The 19062-nt window shown below is 47.3% G+C and overlaps 1 protein-coding gene across 1 annotated transcript; it reads left to right on the top strand.

Moving 5' to 3' along the window:
* Nucleotides 1-4482: 4482 nt before the first annotated feature.
* LOC128154792 (zinc finger CCCH domain-containing protein 11A-like) lies at nt 4483-13644 on the top strand. The gene is made up of 16 exons (XM_052815873.1): nt 4483-4536; nt 4731-4850; nt 5477-5600; nt 6049-6267; nt 6567-6683; nt 7212-7292; nt 7782-7892; nt 8462-8524; nt 8786-8885; nt 9090-9175; nt 9705-10205; nt 10726-10799; nt 11516-11828; nt 12146-12312; nt 12715-12782; nt 13338-13644. Exons 1-16 carry the CDS (start codon nt 4483-4485, stop codon nt 13600-13602), a joined length of 2463 nt encoding a protein of 820 aa, XP_052671833.1. The 3' UTR covers nt 13603-13644.
* Nucleotides 13645-19062: the final 5418 nt, after the last annotated feature.

Raw genomic sequence — 19062 nt, 5'->3', positions numbered from 1 at the left:
CTCCAGATCCTCATCTTCCGCTACCTGCAGAACGTGAGTACCGCCGGGCTGCCGCGGCTTCGGCCCCGTGTGAGAGGAACGTCCCGGTGCTTCTTGCGCAGGGCCCTTAGAGCCGTGTGGGGAGCGGGGCGGCACGCCGGAGGGGTCTTTCCGAGTTCAGGATGGGGTTTTTGGAGCCGGTTCCTGTTGAACTGAAGAACTTGCTGTCGTTGCGATCCGTGAGAAGACCAACTAGTTCCGATTTGGGCGTTTTTCCTTCTCACCTTAAGGGGTTACCTTTGTAAGAGGCGTTTGCTCTTGCAGTTGGGTGTGCAGGGATGTTTTCCGTGACAGTCTTTAAAGCCTGTGCTGTTGCGTGTTCGCCAGTGAAGGCAGAGAGTATTTCCAAAATAGTCTACCACCTTAAAAATGACCGAGGATGTAACCGAAACCACGCGTGAGAGTTACTGCCTCGAGTGTTACGAAGCTATCGGCAGCAAGGAGTTGTTAATGCACAGGAGAGAACAAAATTGTGTGGAGTGTTTATGTTCCTGTTGTGCTCTCCCCCTCCATCATTTTGCAGAGGTCCAGGATCCAGGTGTGGCTTTCTGAGCAAGTGAACATGGGGCTAGAAGGCTGCATCATTGTGAGTATCAGGATGTCTTTGGCTTGGGGTTTTTGTTGGTTGTTCTTCAAATTGATAAAACTGTTTCTTCCTGTCAGGAAAAACTAGCATGGGGGGTGGCAAGACCTCGTGCCTCTCCAATTAATAGTCTTAATTGTCCAGCCCACGTCAGCACAGCTCACGATAGTTTGTGTCGTTGTTGCTGAAGTTTAGAGCAGGGGACGTAGCTCACCGACGGCTTTTGTTGCTGATTTTTAGGGCTTTGATGAATATATGAACTTGGTGCCGGACGACGCAGAGGAAATTCACTCCAAAGCAAAACCAAGGAAAGAGCTGGGTATGTCAGTGTGTCTGTGTAACCCGAGCGATGCCTGAATCCTGGCTGCGTGAGCCTTCCCCGTAGCAAGGCTTTAAAGCACAAAAGGTGTGAAGAGTGTTGAGTTTGGAGTACAGTGAGCAGATACTGGCTAGGTCTCGGTTCCTGCTGTTTCCTGAGCTGGTGGTTTTGTTGAACGTGAAGGAGAAAGAATCTGCCTCTGCCTGAGGCGAGTCTTTGTCTTTCAAATGTGGGGAACAACGGATGGACTGCGCTGCACGTTTTCTGCAGCCCGGGTGGCTGGAGGGGTCCAGTCGAACTCCTGCTCAGGAATATGGAAGGCAACACGCAAAATGCTGAGCTGCTTGGGCACTGAAAAGAGCTAGGTCTGAGGGGATTTCTCTTGTTCCCCCCATGGTGGTGAATGTAGTAAAGTTGCACTATACAGGTGTCTCTCACTTCCTAGGGAAAAGAAATGGCGCCTTCTAGACCGTGAATTCCTCCTGATTTGTATTGGAATGCCTCTGCTGGGCAAAGCAGTGTCCCTTAATTGCCACCCATTTAAGCGTTGGCTTGTGCAAACTGCAGAAATCGTGCTTGAAATTTAATTTAATTATCAATGGCATCAGCAACACATTTGGAAGAATGTTTCTTGTCAGACTTCTACCTGAAGGAGCGCCAGTAATTTCTAGCAGGAGATGCGTAGGAATCTGTATGACACAAGAGTCTGTTTTTGAAGGTGCTAAGGGTCAAAAGTGAATAGTCCCATCAATACTGAAGAAGGGAAGAAAACCTTGCACTTAACAACTGGTCTTACTCCTGTTGTGGTTTAAGCCCAGCCGGTAACAAAGCACCACGCAGCCGCTTGCTCACTCTCCTCTCCCCCTGCTGCCCCGGGCCACGGTGGGATGAGCAGAAAACATAAGGCAGGCTCGTGGGTCGAGGTAAGGACTGGGAGAGATCACTCACCCCTTATGGTCACGGGCAAAAGACAGGCTCAGCTTGGGGAAGAAACAAAATCAATGTAGTTTACTACAAATCCAAAGAAGCCAAGGATATTAGGAAGTCAAACCAAACCTGCGAACACCTGCCCCCCACCCCTCCCTCCTTCCCGCCTCAACTCCACTCCCGGGTTTCTCTCCCTGCTCCCCCGGCGGCGGGGAATGGGGGCTGGGGTCGGTTCCTCACAGGTTGTCTCTGCCGCTCCTTCCTCCTCAGGGGGAGGAGGACTCCGCGCTCGTCCCCTGCTCCACCGCGAGGTCCCTCCCACAGGAGACTGTCCTTCAGGAAGGTCTCGTCCTTGCCGCGGGCTGCAGTTCCTCACAAACTTCCCTGGCGTGGGTCCTTTCCGCGGGCTTCAGTTCTTCCCGAACTTCCCTGGCGTGGGTCCTTTCCGCGGGCCGGTCTTCAGCCACACGCTGCTCCAGCGCGGGCTTTCCCATGGAGCCACGGCCATCTTGGGGGGCCTCTGCTCCACCGTTCGCCTCCAGGGGCTGCAGGGGCATCAACCTCCTCAGGTGCCCCTCCTGCCCCCCGACCCCGGTGTCTGCAGAGCTGTTCCTCTCACATTCCTAATCCCCCTGCTCGCTGCAGGTTCCCCTTCTGAAATAGTTTATCCCAGAGGCGCTACCACTGTCGCTGATTGCGTCGGCCTGGGCCAGAGGCGGGTCCGACTCCGAGCTGAGGGAGCTTCGAGCAGCTTCTCACAGGAGCCACCCCTGCAGCCCCTGCGCTGCTACCAAAACCCCGCCACACAAACCCATAACAACTCCCTTTGCCAAGCAGTCAAAACCCAGAAACTAACATGAGAACCCAACTTGTCCTCTCTTTATTTCAGATTTGGGAAAATTCCCTGCTGGAAAAAAGAAAATCCTGGAAAATCCGCTAGTGTTTGTGTGAGTAGAAGGTTCCAACCTTTTGTTATTAAGCTGTAAGAACTATTTCATGCCGTTTTGTCCAAAAGCGTCAGAAATACTTGCACAGAAATGCGCAGCATCTGAATGGAAGGCGTCAGAACCGCTTGAATTTGAGCTTTATCTGGTGTGGCTGCAGGTTTTGTGGCATTTAGTATCTTCAGAACAGTAAGAATCAAAGTATCTGACTTTGCATCCAAAAAACCTGCTTGTGGCTAAAGAAGATCAGTTTCAGCTCTGGAGGCACCAAAAAATCATCAGCTGTCAAATTGGACCTAAGCCATCTTTTCAAACCTTCCGTGATCTTGCTGCAATGCGTGATGATGGATATATGGATTAGAGAACAGCGTACGATGGCAAACTTGTAGCATTGGCTCTGATGTAAAAAGAAAACAAATTCTTTCCTAAAATCAAAGTAATTCCAAATTCTTGGTACCGTGCAGCCACGCCACTTGCAAAGGAAGCATTTCCCTGCCTCTCAAAGCTTGCTGTATCCTCGATCTGGTGTCTTCCTGCTGTTAATTGATTGCAACTCTGCGTGTCTGATTAGGGCTAAGAGTTGCTCTCGATAGGGATATCATACAACATATGCTGTGCACGCTCGTGTGTATAGATACGTTTATACTGTACGCGTGTACATAGGCATGCCTGTTTGTGTGCTGGCCCTAAAATCACTCGTGTTCTAAAGCATCAAACTGTTCTGTAGATCTTTTGTTTTTACGGGTTCCCTCAAAATGAGAGACTTTTTATGCAGTCTGCTGTGGCAAATAGCCCCACATTCTAATCTTTACTATCACTCTTGCTGACTTTATCGTCACTCGCTCTTGGTGTGTGTATAAACAGGTATGTGTATGTATGTTCAGACAGTATTTAACAGGTAGAGTTGACTAAAACAAATGTAGAGTGGAAATTCTGACTCTTCTGCTTCAGCTTTGGACAACTTGGCTTCAGATTCTCATCCAGAGATGAGATGTGTTAGCAAGAGCTTGTTCTGTGCTTCAGACGACCCGATGGGTGGTTTGCATACGCATCATAACGCAGCATTGTCTATGTAACTTGTGACGCCTAGGGCGCTGTCAGCCTAGTGGAGTGCGGTAACAAGCAGGTAAATCATCAGCAGCTGTTTGCAGCTGGGGTAAGGCTGACGGATTGACAGGGGGGATGAGAACACGCAGTTCCTGGTGCTCTGCCTTCCTTGTGATCTGACTGTCGTAATAAACAGGGGGGGCGTTAAGCATCTTTAATACTTTTGTAAGCGATTAAAGGCACAAAGTAGAGCAGCAAGAGAGACTGCCCAAGTGGAATACTTTGTGCTTTATAACCCACAAGTACCCACAGGTAGGTGCAATAATACTCCCCTCGTGCGTTTGTTGGGGTGCAAAACAAAGTTTTGTTCCCTTCTTGGTCTTTGGTACAGGACAAAGGCAGGTCAGCAAGCTGGAAGGTTAGGCCAGGGAGTAGGACTGTTTCTTCTTTTTCACCTACTGATACCTTTCTTTAGGGTTACTTTGAAAAAGAAGATTTGACTGATCAAGCCATCAGGAGACTTTCAGTCCAAGAAAGAGCAAAGCCAGCTCTTGCCAGGATTGGAGGAAGTCCCTGTTGAGAGCGAACCCTTAGGACCTGAGCTCATTCTCAGAGTGTCGATTATGTCTAAGCAAGGAGACGACTGCTACTTCTATTTCTATTCCACCTGTAACAAGGTATGTTTGGGCTTCTTTTGCTTTGGGGTTTCTTGTTGAGTTTTTAGGAGAGGAGGGGGCAGAGGGGGAGGGGACATCCAGATTTCTGTTAACTGAATAAGCAGTTAGATTCTGCTTCCAGTTCTGCTAGCATGGATAATTTTTTAGGCTGTACTGTTTTAATTTCCTTTTTGTTGATTTCCTTTTGGTTACAGGGAGACAGCTGTTCCTTCCGCCACTGTGAGGCTGCTCTGGGCAATGAGAGAGTGTGCAGGCTGTGGCGGGAGGGTCGCTGTTTCAGGACTAGCTGCAGGTTCAGACACATGGAAGTCGAAGTGAGTGTTTGCCTAAAGATGTGTTCTCAAACTAAATCCCTGAAAGCATTTTTCCTTGCTGTCGGTAGACTGAATGTGCTTGTACGTGATAGCTTTACTTGCTTTAAAATGATACTGGTTTCTGTTACTTGGAGGGGGGTGGGAGGAAGTTGGGGGAAGAAAAATCAATTTCTTAGGTATATCTCAGCAAGACATTTTTGTATTAGGTGCTGACGTTGTTCTGAGGTCTTGGGGTAGCACAGGGTGGGGAGGGAGAAGATGGGAAGGAGATAAGGCTCTGAAAGGTAAATTGAGAGAGATTCAAGCTAGGCAATTTAAGGCATTTTTTCCCTCTGAAAAATCCCAGTATTTTGCACGTTGTCTTAGTTTAACCCACCCTGAACTGATGTGTGAGAGCCCCCGTCTTCTCCAACGGAATGACAGGAAAGCTAGATAATATGTAGTTGTTACAGCTTACGCAAACTTTGTCGATCTGCCCTGAAATGCTTTCAGTGATAAACTGCCCTTTGGAATGATGTTTCCGCAGTGCACTGCAATAGCCCTGTCTCTGGCATGACGTGTAACTATGTCTCTTAGCAAATCTCAGGCGAGTGTTACCATGAGCTTTTATTTCTTTCTGTCTTCAGAAAAAACGCAGTGAGATTCCTTGCCACTGGGAGAATCAAGCAGCTGGCTGTCAAAAATCCAACTGCGCGTTCCGTCACACGAAAGGACGTTATGTCGACGGACGCTTCTTCCCGCCAAGCAAAAGTGAGTTTCTTGGGTCCTTTTTCTTTCAGCATTAAAGAATTAATTTTGAATATTACTTAGGAGTGGGTACAATGCCGTAGAAGGCATCAGGTAACTGCTCACTGATGAGTGTAGGGAGAAGTGTGCAGTCGCAGGCTCTCAGCTAAACGGACTGTAATTCTGGTATGTAATTTTTTCTTTCATGCTCAGCTTCTCTGTGCTTTGTGTGATCTTTGCACTTCAGGTTGCTTTCCCCTCATTTAATCCTTTCTGGATGGTCGGGTGGCGAGATTAGTGTGTGAAGGGAAGCCGTTGTTCCTAGTGTGTTCATAGGGGTGGGGAATAGGAAACTCTGAATTCAGTAGCCAGGTGGGTTATGTACCTTATCTACCCTATCTAGACAGTGAGTGCAAGGTTGGGGTGAAAGTTTTACATGGCCAAATGAGAGATGATCCTCATCTTCCTCTAGCTACGCTTCCAAGTCCCCCTGAGTCTGCAGAAGATGCTGTGAAAATGGCTCAGGCGTCACTGCAGCAAAACAAACTTTCTGTCCAGTCAAATCCCTCTCCGCAGCTGAGGGGGGTGATGATAGTGGAAAACTCTGAAAAGGTCCCAAGTCCTACGCATCCTCCAGTTGTAATCAATGCTGCAGATGATGATGAAGATGGGTACTTTTTACTTCCTGAAGGCATTTCTACTGGAGGTGAATGTATAAATGAGAGAATGCCTGAACTGTGTAGCGTTTAAAGCTACGGACGAGAGTCTGGACTCTTAAATAGTTTTTCCCCGGTATAGCTCTTGCTTATATGAGCTTGTCAAGTCAATATAGCTGTTTAAAAAAACCCTCCTACAAACAGTTGCTTGTAGTTAAGAATACGAACAGAATGTGAACCGTGGACTGAAACGTCATTGTACGAGCTACATAAGCATGAAACGTCTCGTATAATCCCTGCTCCCTAACTGAATAGGTTTATTTTGGACTTTCAGACCAGCTTTCTGAAGAAGGAGGTGAAACTAAAACAGCTGTCCAGCAACCGGCAACAGAAGCCCCTAGTGGATCGCGGATAATTTCCACTAGGAAATGCAGCGCTAATACAAAGCAAGGTATTCTAGCAGCTGTAGTAGGATGGATTGGAAGGAGAACTTGACGATTAACTCCAAAGCACTATGTTCTAAAAGTACGGTAGAACATAGGGTAGCTGGATGGAGTCAGTTATTTCCATGAGCTCATTCCTGTCTAATAATGTCGTATGTCCCTTGGGTCAGACAGGTCAACTCCTCCTTGTTGACTTTTGTAAAACAAAATAGAGCCACAGCGTGGAGTTTAAAAGCCTGCAAGTGTGTCCTTTCAAACACTGTGGGAAGCCATGTCTAATGACGGAGGAATCTAATATCATGTAGATGGATTAAAACGCTTAAAAGTGCAGGTTTTACTCTGTAGGATGGGAGGAGGGGTGCCAATTGCTTACCAAAATGCCCATCCGTTCTATGGCTTTTTTTACTTGTGGGGAGTGTTGAGAGGGTTTATTTGGAAGACTTTGGAAGGGTTCTGAGGTGTAAGAAGCTTGAGGATGTGTGCTCTTCAACATGTGCCTTTAGGCCTCAGCTTCATTAACGATTTTCTGTTTTCAGAGGACAATTTAAATTTTGGAATAAAAACAGTTAAAGAAATCAAATTGAAGAAACTAAAGGAAAAAACAAAAAACCAAGGTGGTGAGTTAATATCCCTTACTTTCTTATCCTTCTGCCTTCTGTTCACCTTCATCCTTTTGTTTTTTTTGTTTTTGTTTTTAAGCTTCTGATACTACCTGGATAGCTGGCTATGCACTGGTGAATACAATTCTTGGCACGAGAAAGGAAATTTTGGGGGGCTGTTGGGTTCAGACTGGGAGGTGTATGCAGCTGAGAGCTGCTTGAGGGACAGACTTCCATGCTTAGTTGCAGGCCTTGAGCTACTTTGGCGTGCAGTCTGTTTTCTTAAACTCAAACAGCTGATATTCTAGATTGGAATTCCAAGGGCAAATCAGAGGGAAATTGCTCATTTCTCTTATTTACATGCAGTGGTCATTGTGTGTTTGACAGTAATGGATAACTAATGTCTTTGGTCTTTGTGATAGTTCTTCTGTTTTGGTTGGTTGGTTGGTTTTTTGTTGGTTTTATTTTTTTCCCTAAACATCCTTATGTTTTGCTTGCTCTGATCAGAAGGTCCTTCAGGAGTTTCTGTTCCTCCGCTCCAATCTCGGGCTGTTCCTGTGCCAGAAAAGGAAATTGTACGGACGGTAGTGAGAACTGTGACTCTGTCTACAAAGCAAGGTAATAGCCAATGCTATTGTTTCCATTTCATGGCTCCTCAACCGAAAGGTTAAGTAATAATTAAGGTAATTCAGACACGTTAGCCTGCTGGTGCTGCCTTTTCTAATTAAAACCCTGCTTTTATGCTTAAAGGCCCTGGTTTGATTGCAAATATTTGGCATTTGTAGGTGCTGAGTTTGTCGTATTGCAATAAAAGATCCAGAAGTGGTTTGTCAATACAAGTGTCAGTATGCAAAGAAGGGGATAACTGGAAAACCCGGGGAGTAATGAAAGGGAAGACCTATAGAAGATGGTATTATACAAGTAGCCAATTTCTGAAGCATTGACGAGGCTGACGGTGGCACTTGCGGAGAGTAGCGTGATACGAGTCTGTGTATAAGTGGTGGTGTTCGGATCTGCACAAATTCCTTGGAAAGGCAAAAAACGTGTGGCACTACTACTACTCGTAGTCACTCGTTTCTGTGGTTTGGCTACCAGAAGAGTGTCTTTTGCTGGGACGTGGGCTAGAAGGACAATGCTCTTACTGGCTACTGGTTTGTGTGCACTGAAGAGATTATTCTTTGTTTTAGGGGAGGAGCCTGTGATTCAACTGAACCTTGGTGAGAGGATGGGAAAACGGAAAGCCTCCATAGGTAAGAGCTTTTTGTGAGCCGTTGTTCGGGTGCCCTCATCTAAACGTGAACTATATTTAAGGGTATTTTTGCTGCGTGCAGGAGGAAAATACATTTTGGCAGAGATGTGTGTTGATGGCAGAAGTGCCAAATTTGGTTAGCAGCTGAAAGACAAATATAAGCAAAGATCCCTGGAAGCATTGAAGTTTGTGGCTGACTGTTCTAAAATCCTCCTCCAGAGAAACGTTCTTAAAGTATTGCTTGCTTTCTCTCTTTCTGAAGCTGGTAAAAGTGTCCTTCCGCTAAAGCGCAACCTTGCTGACAGGCTGGGGAAGAAGACAGAGGTTCTGGATAGTGCTGACAAAGCAGCAAAGAGAGGTACGGCTACTAAGCAGACATCTGGGTTTGATGCACAGATTTTCTGTTTAGGTTTGCTGTTTGTCCTTTCTTCTAACGGTTCTTTTTGCGTGTTGGTTGAGGGCTCGAGGTAGCTCTGAATCCCAGTGAAGTGATGGGTCTCATTTCGAAATGCGAACACCAAATGGAGATTTATGCAGTCTGCCTAACTTTTTCTGTTCTCTCTTGTAGTTCAAGTCCCCAGGTCTCTGAAGGAGAGGCTAGGACTGCCCTCTGAGCAGACCAGTACAGAGACAGATAAGAACTGGCTATTAAGTATGCCTTCCCCTTCTGTCTTTCCATGAACTTTCATGCGACCGTAAAAGTTAATTTAAAAACACCTGCCTGATTCCTCTTGCTCAAGTGCTGAAGCTGTCCTGTTTAGCCACTGTCAGAGATCTGGCTCTAGGGGTGGGGGGGTGTTTTCCACTCGTGCCTCATCAAGGTTTCCGCTTGAAAACTGCTGTGAGCCGTCAGAACCTGCTGTATGCTTACGCAGAAGTAGGACAGAAGCACTACCAGGAGCAGGAGTTTGAGATGTGAACAGAGAGACAACGGTCTGAGAAAGTAACAAAATAAAATAGACTAATGCTTTTTGTGTCGCAACTCTCTCCGGATAGCACTAGTTTTCAAACTAAAAGTGGCTTAAAGGAGGAGAATACCGTGCAGAATGGTGCTGTCCTAAGATGCATTCTTGCGATCACGCAAACCTAGTTTTCCTTAGTCCTGTGACAGATTTTGGAGACTTTAAATATTGCTGGACTCTCCTTAAATGTTGGTGCTTCTCTTTTTTTGATGATGACAGAGAAGGCTGCTAAGCCAGCAGGAGAGATCCATGTGAAAACAGTGGAGGAAATTCGACTTGAGAGAGCTCATCGGAGACGAGGAGAACCTCAAGGGAAACCCCAGACTGAAGGACGTTGTAAAACAGAAGATCCCAGCTCGGGGGCAAGACCTTCCCCTGCAGTTCGTGTGAAAACTTTCTCAGGATCCCTGGCTGAAAAAAACCACAAGCGATTGGAAGGAGAGAAGCGAAAACCAGAAGAGTTTCCTACCGAGACAAAAGTTGAGAGGAAACCCAAGAAGCAGAGCATACTTGCTCCGTCTGTGCTCAGCCAAGTGCGCCCGGCAGAGCCGGCAGGTAAAGCCAAGCCAGCAGGAGAAGTGCGTGTTAAAACCTTGGAAGAAATCAAGCGGGAGAAAGCTCTGCGGATGCAGCAGAGTGGAGGAAAAGTGCCAGCTCCACCAGCACAACCTGAACCTGCCCCGACAGGGAGGAGGTTGTTACGGATCACAAAGCTAATAGGTAATAAGGTGATTTGGTACCTGCCCTGGTGAAGCGCTTCCCCTGTCAAGCAAATTCAGTTTGCTCAGGATTTGCTTTGCTTTTTCCTTCTGCATATAGTAGAGGGTAGAAGAGTTTAAGGCTACGAAGTCAGAAGGCAAGGAAGTGCCAGAATATGCAACCATATTATTTTCCGTGAATCACGTGATGGTTTTCTGTATTTCCCACTGGAAAATTCTTCCACTGAGGAGCTTTGTAGCCTAGTTTCTTGCTTCTGTTTTTTTCTGCCATCCGCTTGTGGTATGGGATCTTCCCTGGGCTGAATCCAGGCTTACCTTCCTCTTTGGCATATGCGTTGTTTAACTTAGTTATTGATGTATCTATGTTTGCAAAGCATGTATCAACTTCTTAATGTGAGGGCCAGTTTTTGTCAAAATTGGCAGAGCACTAAAGATATCGTTAAGAGGTAACTAGGTTTCTTTATTTCTGCTGTTGACAAAATGATGTGGGGTTTTTGGTTTTTTTTTTGCTTGTTTCGCAGCACCTGGAAGAGAAGAAAAGAAGATAGTGGAATTGAGCAAGCCTTTTCCCAAAGCTGTCTCTGCACCCGCAGAGGTGAGTCCTTTGTGAAGACATACATCTATCTATTCACACAATTTTTGATACATTTTGTTATGTTTTGTTTGTAACTTGCTGCATGCTCCCAGTTTGAGTGTGTTGCTACCTTTCTGCATTTGGAAAGCGCTGCAGTGATGTCGCAAGTCCTGTCACTTTCAATAGCATTTCCAGACAACGTGTTAAACCCCAAGCTTTGAATTAATCTTATTATACCTGACAACGAATAAGAAACCCTATTAGCACCAGATAAAATCTGCGAGGTTAATGTTTTTCTTCTCCGTGACTTTCTCTGTGAGACTGGAAGAAGGAGATCTTAAAATCCTGGGCTAAGAACTTTAATAGAAAAGGCTAGAGGTTTGTATTAGAGGAAGTCAGTCTGCCAGGGAATGCTGTCTTGGGGGAGCTTGTATGACTTCCTGTTGCTGAAAAAGAATGTAATAGATTACAGCTAGAGTCTTCTGCTCTATTGAAGAAGCTTGCTGTGTTGGGAATTGTAGGCTTTTGAAACTATTTCCATAGCAAAGCATGGATCCTGTTACAGGTTACAGGCAACGTTTTATGGGGAAAAATGTCAGATCTGAATGGTATTAACATGCTCTGTTCCACATGGAGCTATGTCGGAGGGATTGCTACTCAGATTTTCTTACTGAAATCTCCATAGATTTTTGTCCTCTTAGTCCTCTTCTTTTGTTTCTTTCCGGCCCTCTGATCAGAGTGCAACTAATTCCAAAGTTCAAGTGAAGAGCCTTGAAGAGATAATGTGGGAGAAGCGGCAGCTGAAGCAACGCCAAGAAGAGAAGCTTCAGAAGGAAGCAGCTGCTGTGCCATCTCCTGTTGAACAGGCAATCAAGGATAAAAGTCGAGCATCAGGGAGTCCTGAATCCAGTGTGGTTTCAGGGTCAGCTTATCAGCTTCCAAAGAGGATATTGGTGAAATCTCCGGGAGATGGGGTTGAAAGCCCAGGAAAGGGTGCTGCCGTATCACCAGGGAAACGGGCAGCTCAACTCCAGGAATGGAAAGCTGAAAGTAAGTGTTGACTGTATGTTAAAGAGTTACTTTAGGTCATGCTTTGAAAGAAAGGCAGAGGGTGACAATTTTCACGTTGTAACTCTGGCTCCTTTTTGTAATTGTTTTGCTCCTTTTTATGGCTTGTTGGTAAACAGAGTTAACGGTGTGGAAGATAGTGCTGAGAATCCGGGAAAAGGCAGTGTAGTTGTGCTGGCTAAATACATTTAACTAGAAGGGTTGTGGCGCTGTTAAGAGAACCTGTTTGTTTGTTGTTTTGTTTTTTTTTTCCTGAGGTAGAGCATGACGGTATCAGTTCTCTCTTCCTTTTACTCTAGCCAAATGGAAGGTGTGCCTGAAGCCTTTGGATGGGAAAGCCACCTTCCCCACAAAGCAGCCACTGAAACGTAAGGCAGCCGAGAGTCATCCCTCTGCCGTGGCGGCTGTGAAGCCATTGAGTGCCACTGGTGGCGACGGGAAGGAGCCTTCAGCTAAAAAAGCAGCTGTGGTAAGGACAGCGACTGAGGCAGTAGTGGGTCCCTAGTAAAATTGATGCCCAAGTTGTACCCTCCTCTTGGAGAACAGGTGGAAGACTGAAATGTTCTCCGGGTCTCTGTTCCCTTTTAAATCCAGAAGTGGTCGACAGGACGCTTGTAGTACCTTTCTGCTTTTTACGAGGTGAATGGCAGTGTTTACATAACGCTCTGCTACGTCCATTAATGCTGTGTTCTTTAGGAAGACCCAAGGTCGTTAGTAAACTTTAAGGGAATACTAACTTTTCTTCAGGTGTGCCCTGGTTCTGTATTTTGGTTAGGGCTCAGCAATGCCAGAGGAGAAGCAGTGGAGGAAGAATCTGCAAAGCAGTCTTTGACCTGTGTATCATAAAAACCACCTTGCTTCTTCCTAGGCCATTGTTCCGGCTTTGCCAGAGGACAGCCTCCTCTCCATACGTGGGAGAGAAAAACCCCAAGCCAGGTAACAACCACAACTTGTTCTTTTTCTTGATCAGTGTGCCTTTCACGTGAAACTGAGTTGTGTTTTTTTCACACGTGGAAACATTAGGGTTTTGAGATAATTCATGCCAAAATCCAGCAGAGGAAAAATTTGTCTGAAAGAATAAGCTTCTAGCAGCTGGCTGGACTGCTTATTCAGATTCTTGTCTGAAAATGCTGCAAGTTGGTACAGCTTTTCAGTGGCTTCTTGGGTTTTCTGAACGCCTGCAGAGGTTGACTTGGTAACCTTTTTGCAGTCAAATTAGTAAAGGTGGCCAAGTACCTCTGGCTACAAAAATGGAACCTTCTTTGCCAGACCCCAGATGCTGTGTCTTCGCGGATAAATCCCCAAACTGCAAAATGTACCTGCTGATACATTGGACTCTAAAAGTAGCCCCAGGTTAATTGAATAACAATCCCTGTGTAAGGCTGAGGTGTAGGAGGGATTAACTACCGTTTTAAGAGCTGGTTTGCAGAAAACATGTCTCTGCTTAAGGAATGTCATACACTGATTTGCTCTCTTTCTTGTTCTTCCAAGTCCTGAACTGCACCTTGGAAGCCAGGCAGACTCTGTGGCACAGTCAGAGGTCACAAGCTCGACCTCAGCTTCCTCACAAGTAGCGGTAAAGACACAGCAGCTGAGCTCCACAGGGGCCTGGGAAGCCCCCTTCTCTGTAGAAGACGACTTTGAGAAGTTTCTTTGGGAAATCTCAGGAGGCAAACTGGAAGATGAAGTTGATGTGGACCCAGAGAATGAGGAGGATGACTTCTTCATGGAAATTGGTGAACTGATTGACGGCTGAAAATAAAGAAATAAATAAATTGCAACTGATTATTTTGTTGGATACCCAGAGGTGATTCTTTTTCGAGCTGAGGCTTTGCAATGAGTCTTAAAGCACAGGTGAACTGGTAGAAATTGGCAGTATCTGCACTCAGTTGTCCTGAACTTCCCTGCAGGTCAGAGGTGCGGTCTGAATTTGTGACCCTGCAGAAGACAGCTGAGACTGGGGTCTATTGTGTACCCTGCCACCAGGGATCGTTTTCCCTAGCAGCTACCTTTTGAATGATTTTCTTAAATTTTTGAAGAACTTGAGTCTCTTCTCTTCCTACGAGGATTTGTGAAGCTGCGGGGGCCCTCAGGCATTTGCTGCTGGCAGAGGAAAAATCGGTTGTCGGAGTTGATTGTCAATACTTTCTCTCTGGGAGAAAACGCTCGTGTGCTTTGATAATCCACTGTGCTGTCTTAGTTCCTAGAGGAAAGGTCTGAAACCACAACTGAGCAAACTGCTGTTCCGGCTCCAGAAGGGTCACCCAGCCCCAAGCTGCCGACGCTTTATCCTGCTGCAGGACTTTCTCCCGCTGAGACTTCTGCGCAGACTTCGGGAGAGAGGAAGAGCGCGCGAGAGCCCGGCGAGGAAGGCTTCCCCCTCGCTGCTTCCCTCCTCCTGCTCCGTCGTCAGCCTTCGCTGTCCCCGGCCTAGGCTCTGCCCGTGGAGACGGGGTTTGGTGTACGCCATGGTTTCTGTAAATATTTCATTCTTCCCTCTTTATATTCGTATTCTCCTGAAGGTCCTGTATTAAACGTAGCCTGGGCTCCTCCGCCTTCACCGGTAGTTGAGCTGTTCCCCATGACAGCACTTAACAGGGTTTTTAACGAACCCTGGCGCAGGAAGGGTGCGGGTGCGTGGTCTGTCTGTGGGGCGTCCTTAACGCTCCGCTCCAGATCCTCATCTTCCGCTACCTGCAGAACGTGAGTACCACCGGGCTGCCGCGGCTTCGGCCCCGTGTGAGAGGAACGTCCCGGTGCTTCTTGCGCAGGGCCCTTAGAGCCGTGTGGGGAGCGGGGCGGCACGCCGGAGGGGTCTTTCCGAGTTCAGGATGGGGTTTTTGGAGCCGGTTCCTGTTGAACTGAAGAACTTGCCGTCGTTGCGATCCGTGAGAAGACCAGCTAGTTCCGAGTTGGGCGTTTTTCCTCCTCACCTTAAGGGGTTACCTTTGTAAGAGGCGTTTGCTCTTGCAGTCGGGTGTGCAGGGATGTTTTCCGTGACAGTCTTTAAAGCCTGTGCTGTTGCGTGTCCGCCAGTGAAGGCAGAGAGTATTTCCAAAATAGTCTACCACCTTAAAAATGACCGAGGATGTAACCGAAACCACGCGTGAGAGTTACTGCCTCGAGTGTTACGAAGCTATCGGCAGCAAGGAGTTGTTAATGCACAGGAGAGAACAAAATTGTGTGGAGTGTTTATGTTCCTGTTGTGCTCTCCCCCTCCATCATTTTGCAGAGGTCCAGGATCCAGGTGTGGCTTTCTGAGCAAGTGAACATGGGGCTAGAAGGCTGCATCATTGTGAGTATCAGGATGTCTTTGGCTTGGGGTTTTTGTTGGTTGTTCTTCAAATTGATAAAACTGTTTCTTCCTGTCAGGAAAAACTAGCATGGGGGGTGGCAAGACCTCGTGCCTCTCCAATTAATAGTCTTAATTGTCCAGCCCACGTCAGCACAGCTCACGATAGTTTGTGTCGTTGTTGCTGAAGTTTAGCGCAGGGGACGTAGCTCACCGACGGCTTTTGTTGCCGATTTTTAGGGCTTTGATGAATATATGAACTTGGTGCCGGACGACGCAGAGGAAATTCACTCCAAAGCAAAACCAAGGAAAGAGCTGGGTATGTCAGTGTGTCTGTGTAACCCGAGCGATGCCTGAATCCTGGCTGCGTGAGCCTTCCCCGTAGCAAGGCTTTAAAGCACAAAAGGTGTGAAGAGTGTTGAGTTTGGAGTACAGTGAGCAGATACTGGCTAGGTCTCGGTTCCTGCTGTTTCCTGAGCTGGTGGTTTTGTTGAACGTGAAGGAGAAAGAATCTGCCTCTGCCTGAGGCGAGTCTTTGTCTTTCAAATGTGGGGAACAACGGATGGACTGCGCTGCACGTTTTCTGCAGCCCGGGTGGCTGGAGGGGTCCAGTCGAACTCCTGCTCAGGAATATGGAAGGCAACACGCAAAATGCTGAGCTGCTTGGGCACTGAAAAGAGCTAGGTCTGAGGGGATTTCTCTTGTTCCCCCCATGGTGGTGAATGTAGTAAAGTTGCACTATACAGGTGTCTCTCACTTCCTAGGGAAAAGAAATGGCGCCTTCTAGACCGTGAATTCCTCCTGATTTGTATTGGAATGCCTCTGCTGGGCAAAGCAGTGTCCCTTAATTGCCACCCATTTAAGCGTTGGCTTGTGCAAACTGCAGAAATCGTGCTTGAAATTTAATTTAATTATCAATGGCATCAGCAACACATTTGGAAGAATGTTTCTTGTCAGACTTCTACCTGAAGGAGCGCCAGTAATTTCTAGCAGGAGATGCGTAGGAATCTGTATGACACAAGAGCCTGTTTTTGAAGGTGCTAAGGGTCAAAAGTGAATAGTCCCATCAATACTGAAGAAGGGAAGAAAACCTTGCACTTAACAACTGGTCTTACTCCTGTTGTGGTTTAAGCCCAGCCGGTAACAAAGCACCACGCAGCCGCTTGCTCACTCTCCTCTCCCCCTGCCGCCCCGGGCCACGGTGGGATGAGCAGAAAACATAAGGCAGGCTCGTGGGTCGAGGTAAGGACTGGGAGAGATCACTCACCCCTTATGGTCACGGGCAAAAGACAGGCTCAGCTTGGGGAAGAAACAAAATCAATGTAGTTTACTACAAATCCAAAGAAGCCAAGGATGTTAGGAAGTCAAACCAAACCTGCGAACACCTGCCCCCCACCCCTCCCTCCTTCCCGCCTCAACTCCACTCCCGGGTTTCTCTCCCTGCTCCCCCGGCGGCGGGGAATGGGGGCTGGGGTCGGTTCCTCACAGGTTGTCTCTGCCGCTCCTTCCTCCTCAGGGGGAGGAGGACTCCGCGCTCGTCCCCTGCTCCACCGCGAGGTCCCTCCCACAGGAGACTGTCCTTCAGGAAGGTCTCGTCCTTGCCGCGGGCTGCAGTTCCTCACAAACTTCCCTGGCGTGGGTCCTTTCCGCGGGCTTCAGTTCTTCCCGAACTTCCCTGGCGTGGGTCCTTTCCGCGGGCTTCAGTTCTTCCCGAACTTCCCTGGCGTGGGTCCTTTCCGCGGGCCGGTCTTCAGCCACACGCTGCTCCAGCGCGGGCTTTCCCATGGAGCCACGGCCATCTTGGGGGGCCTCTGCTCCACCGTTCGCCTCCAGGGGCTGCAGGGGCATCAACCTCCTCAGGTGCCCCTCCTGCCCCCCGACCCCGGTGTCTGCAGAGCTGTTCCTCTCACATTCCTAATCCCCCTGCTCGCTGCAGGTTCCCCTTCTGAAATAGTTTATCCCAGAGGCGCTACCACTGTCGCTGATTGCGTCGGCCTGGGCCAGAGGCGGGTCCGACTCCGAGCTGAGGGAGCTTCGAGCAGCTTCTCACAGGAGCCACCCCTGCAGCCCCTGCGCTGCTACCAAAACCCCGCCACACAAACCCATAACAACTCCCTTTGCCAAGCAGTCAAAACCCAGAAACTAACATGAGAACCCAACTTGTCCTCTCTTTATTTCAGATTTGGGAAAATTCCCTGCTGGAAAAAAGAAAATCCTGGAAAATCCGCTACTGTTTGTGTGAGTAGAAGGTTCCAACCTTTTGTTATTAAGCTGTAAGAACTATTTCATGCCGTTTTGTCCAAAAGCGTCAGAAATACTTGCACAGAAATGCGCAGCATCTGAATGAAAGGCGTCAGAACCGCTTGAATTTGAGCTTTATCTGGTGTGGCTGCAGGTTTTGTGGCATTTAGTATCTTCAGAACAGTAAGAATCAAAGTATCTGACTTTGCATCCAAAAAACCTGCTTGTGGCTAAAGAAGATCAGTTTCAGCTCTGGAGGCACCAAAAAATCATCAGCTGTCAAATTGGACCTAAGCCATCTTTTCAAACCTTCCGTGATCTTGCTGCAATGCGTGATGATGGATATATGGATTAGAGAACAGCGTACGATGGCAAACTTGTAGCATTGGCTCTGATGTAAAAAGAAAACAAATTCTTTCCTAAAATCAAAGTAATTCCAAATTCTTGGTACCGTGCAGCCACGCCACTTGCAAAGGAAGCATTTCCCTGCCTCTCAAAGCTTGCTGTATCCTCGATCTGCTGTCTTCCTGCTGTTAATTGATTGCAACTCTGCGTGTCTGATTAGGGCTAAGAGTTGCTCTCGATAGGGATATCATACAACATATGCTGTGCACGCTCGTGTGTATAGATACGTTTATACTGTACGCGTGTACATAGGCATGCCTGTTTGTGTGCTGGCCCTAAAATCACTCGTGTTCTAAAGCATCAGCCTTGAAGGCATATTCATCAAACTGTTCTGTAGATCTTTTGTTTTTACGGGTTCCCTCAAAATGAGAGACTTTTTATGCAGTCTGCTGTGGCAAATAGCCCCACATTCTAATCTTTACTATCACTCTTGCTGACTTTATCGTCACTCGCTCTTGGTGTGTGTATAAACAGGTATGTGTATGTATGTTCAGACAGTATTTAACAGGTAGAGTTGACTAAAACAAATGTAAAGAGTGGAAATTCTGACTCTTCTGCTTCAGCTTTGGACAACTTGGCTTCAGATTCTCATCCAGAGATGAGATGTGTTAGCAAGAGCTTGTTCTGTGCTTCAGACGACCCGATGGGTGGTTTGCATACGCATCATAACGCAGCATTGTCTATGTAACTTGTGACACCTAGGGCGCTGTCAGCCTAGTGGAGTGCGGTAACAAGCAGGTAGATCATCAGCAGCTGTTTGCAGCTGGGGTAAGGCTGACGGATTGACAGGGGGGATGAGAACACGTAGTTCCTGGTGCTCTGCCTTCCTTGTGATCTGACTGTCGTAATAAACAGGGGGGGCGTTAAGCATCCTTAATACTTTTGTAAGCGATTAAAGGCACAAAGTAGAGCAGCAAGAGAGACTGCCCAAGTGGAATACTTTGTGCTTTATAACCCACAAGTACCCACAGGTAGGTGCAATAATACTCCCCTCGTGCGTTTGTTGGGGTGCAAAACAAAGTTTTGTTCCCTTCTTGGTCTTTGGTACAGGATAAAGGCAGGTCAGCAAGCTGGAAGGTTAGGCCAGGGAGTAGGACTGTTTCTTTTTTTCACCTACTGATACCTTTCTTTAGGGTTACTTTGAAAAAGAAGATTTGACTGATCAAGCATTGACTTTCAGTCCAAGAAAGAGCGAAGCCAGCTCTTGCCAGGACTGGAGGAAGTCCCTGTTGAGAGCGAACCCTTAGGACCTGAGCTCGTTCTCAGACTTTGTCGATT

The sequence above is a fragment of the Harpia harpyja genome, chromosome 19, assembly GCF_026419915.1.
Source record: "Harpia harpyja isolate bHarHar1 chromosome 19, bHarHar1 primary haplotype, whole genome shotgun sequence".
Classification (NCBI taxonomy): domain Eukaryota; kingdom Metazoa; phylum Chordata; class Aves; order Accipitriformes; family Accipitridae; genus Harpia; species Harpia harpyja.
Note: the sequence above shows the minus strand (reverse complement) of the source record. Positions and strands in the feature narration are given on the sequence as shown.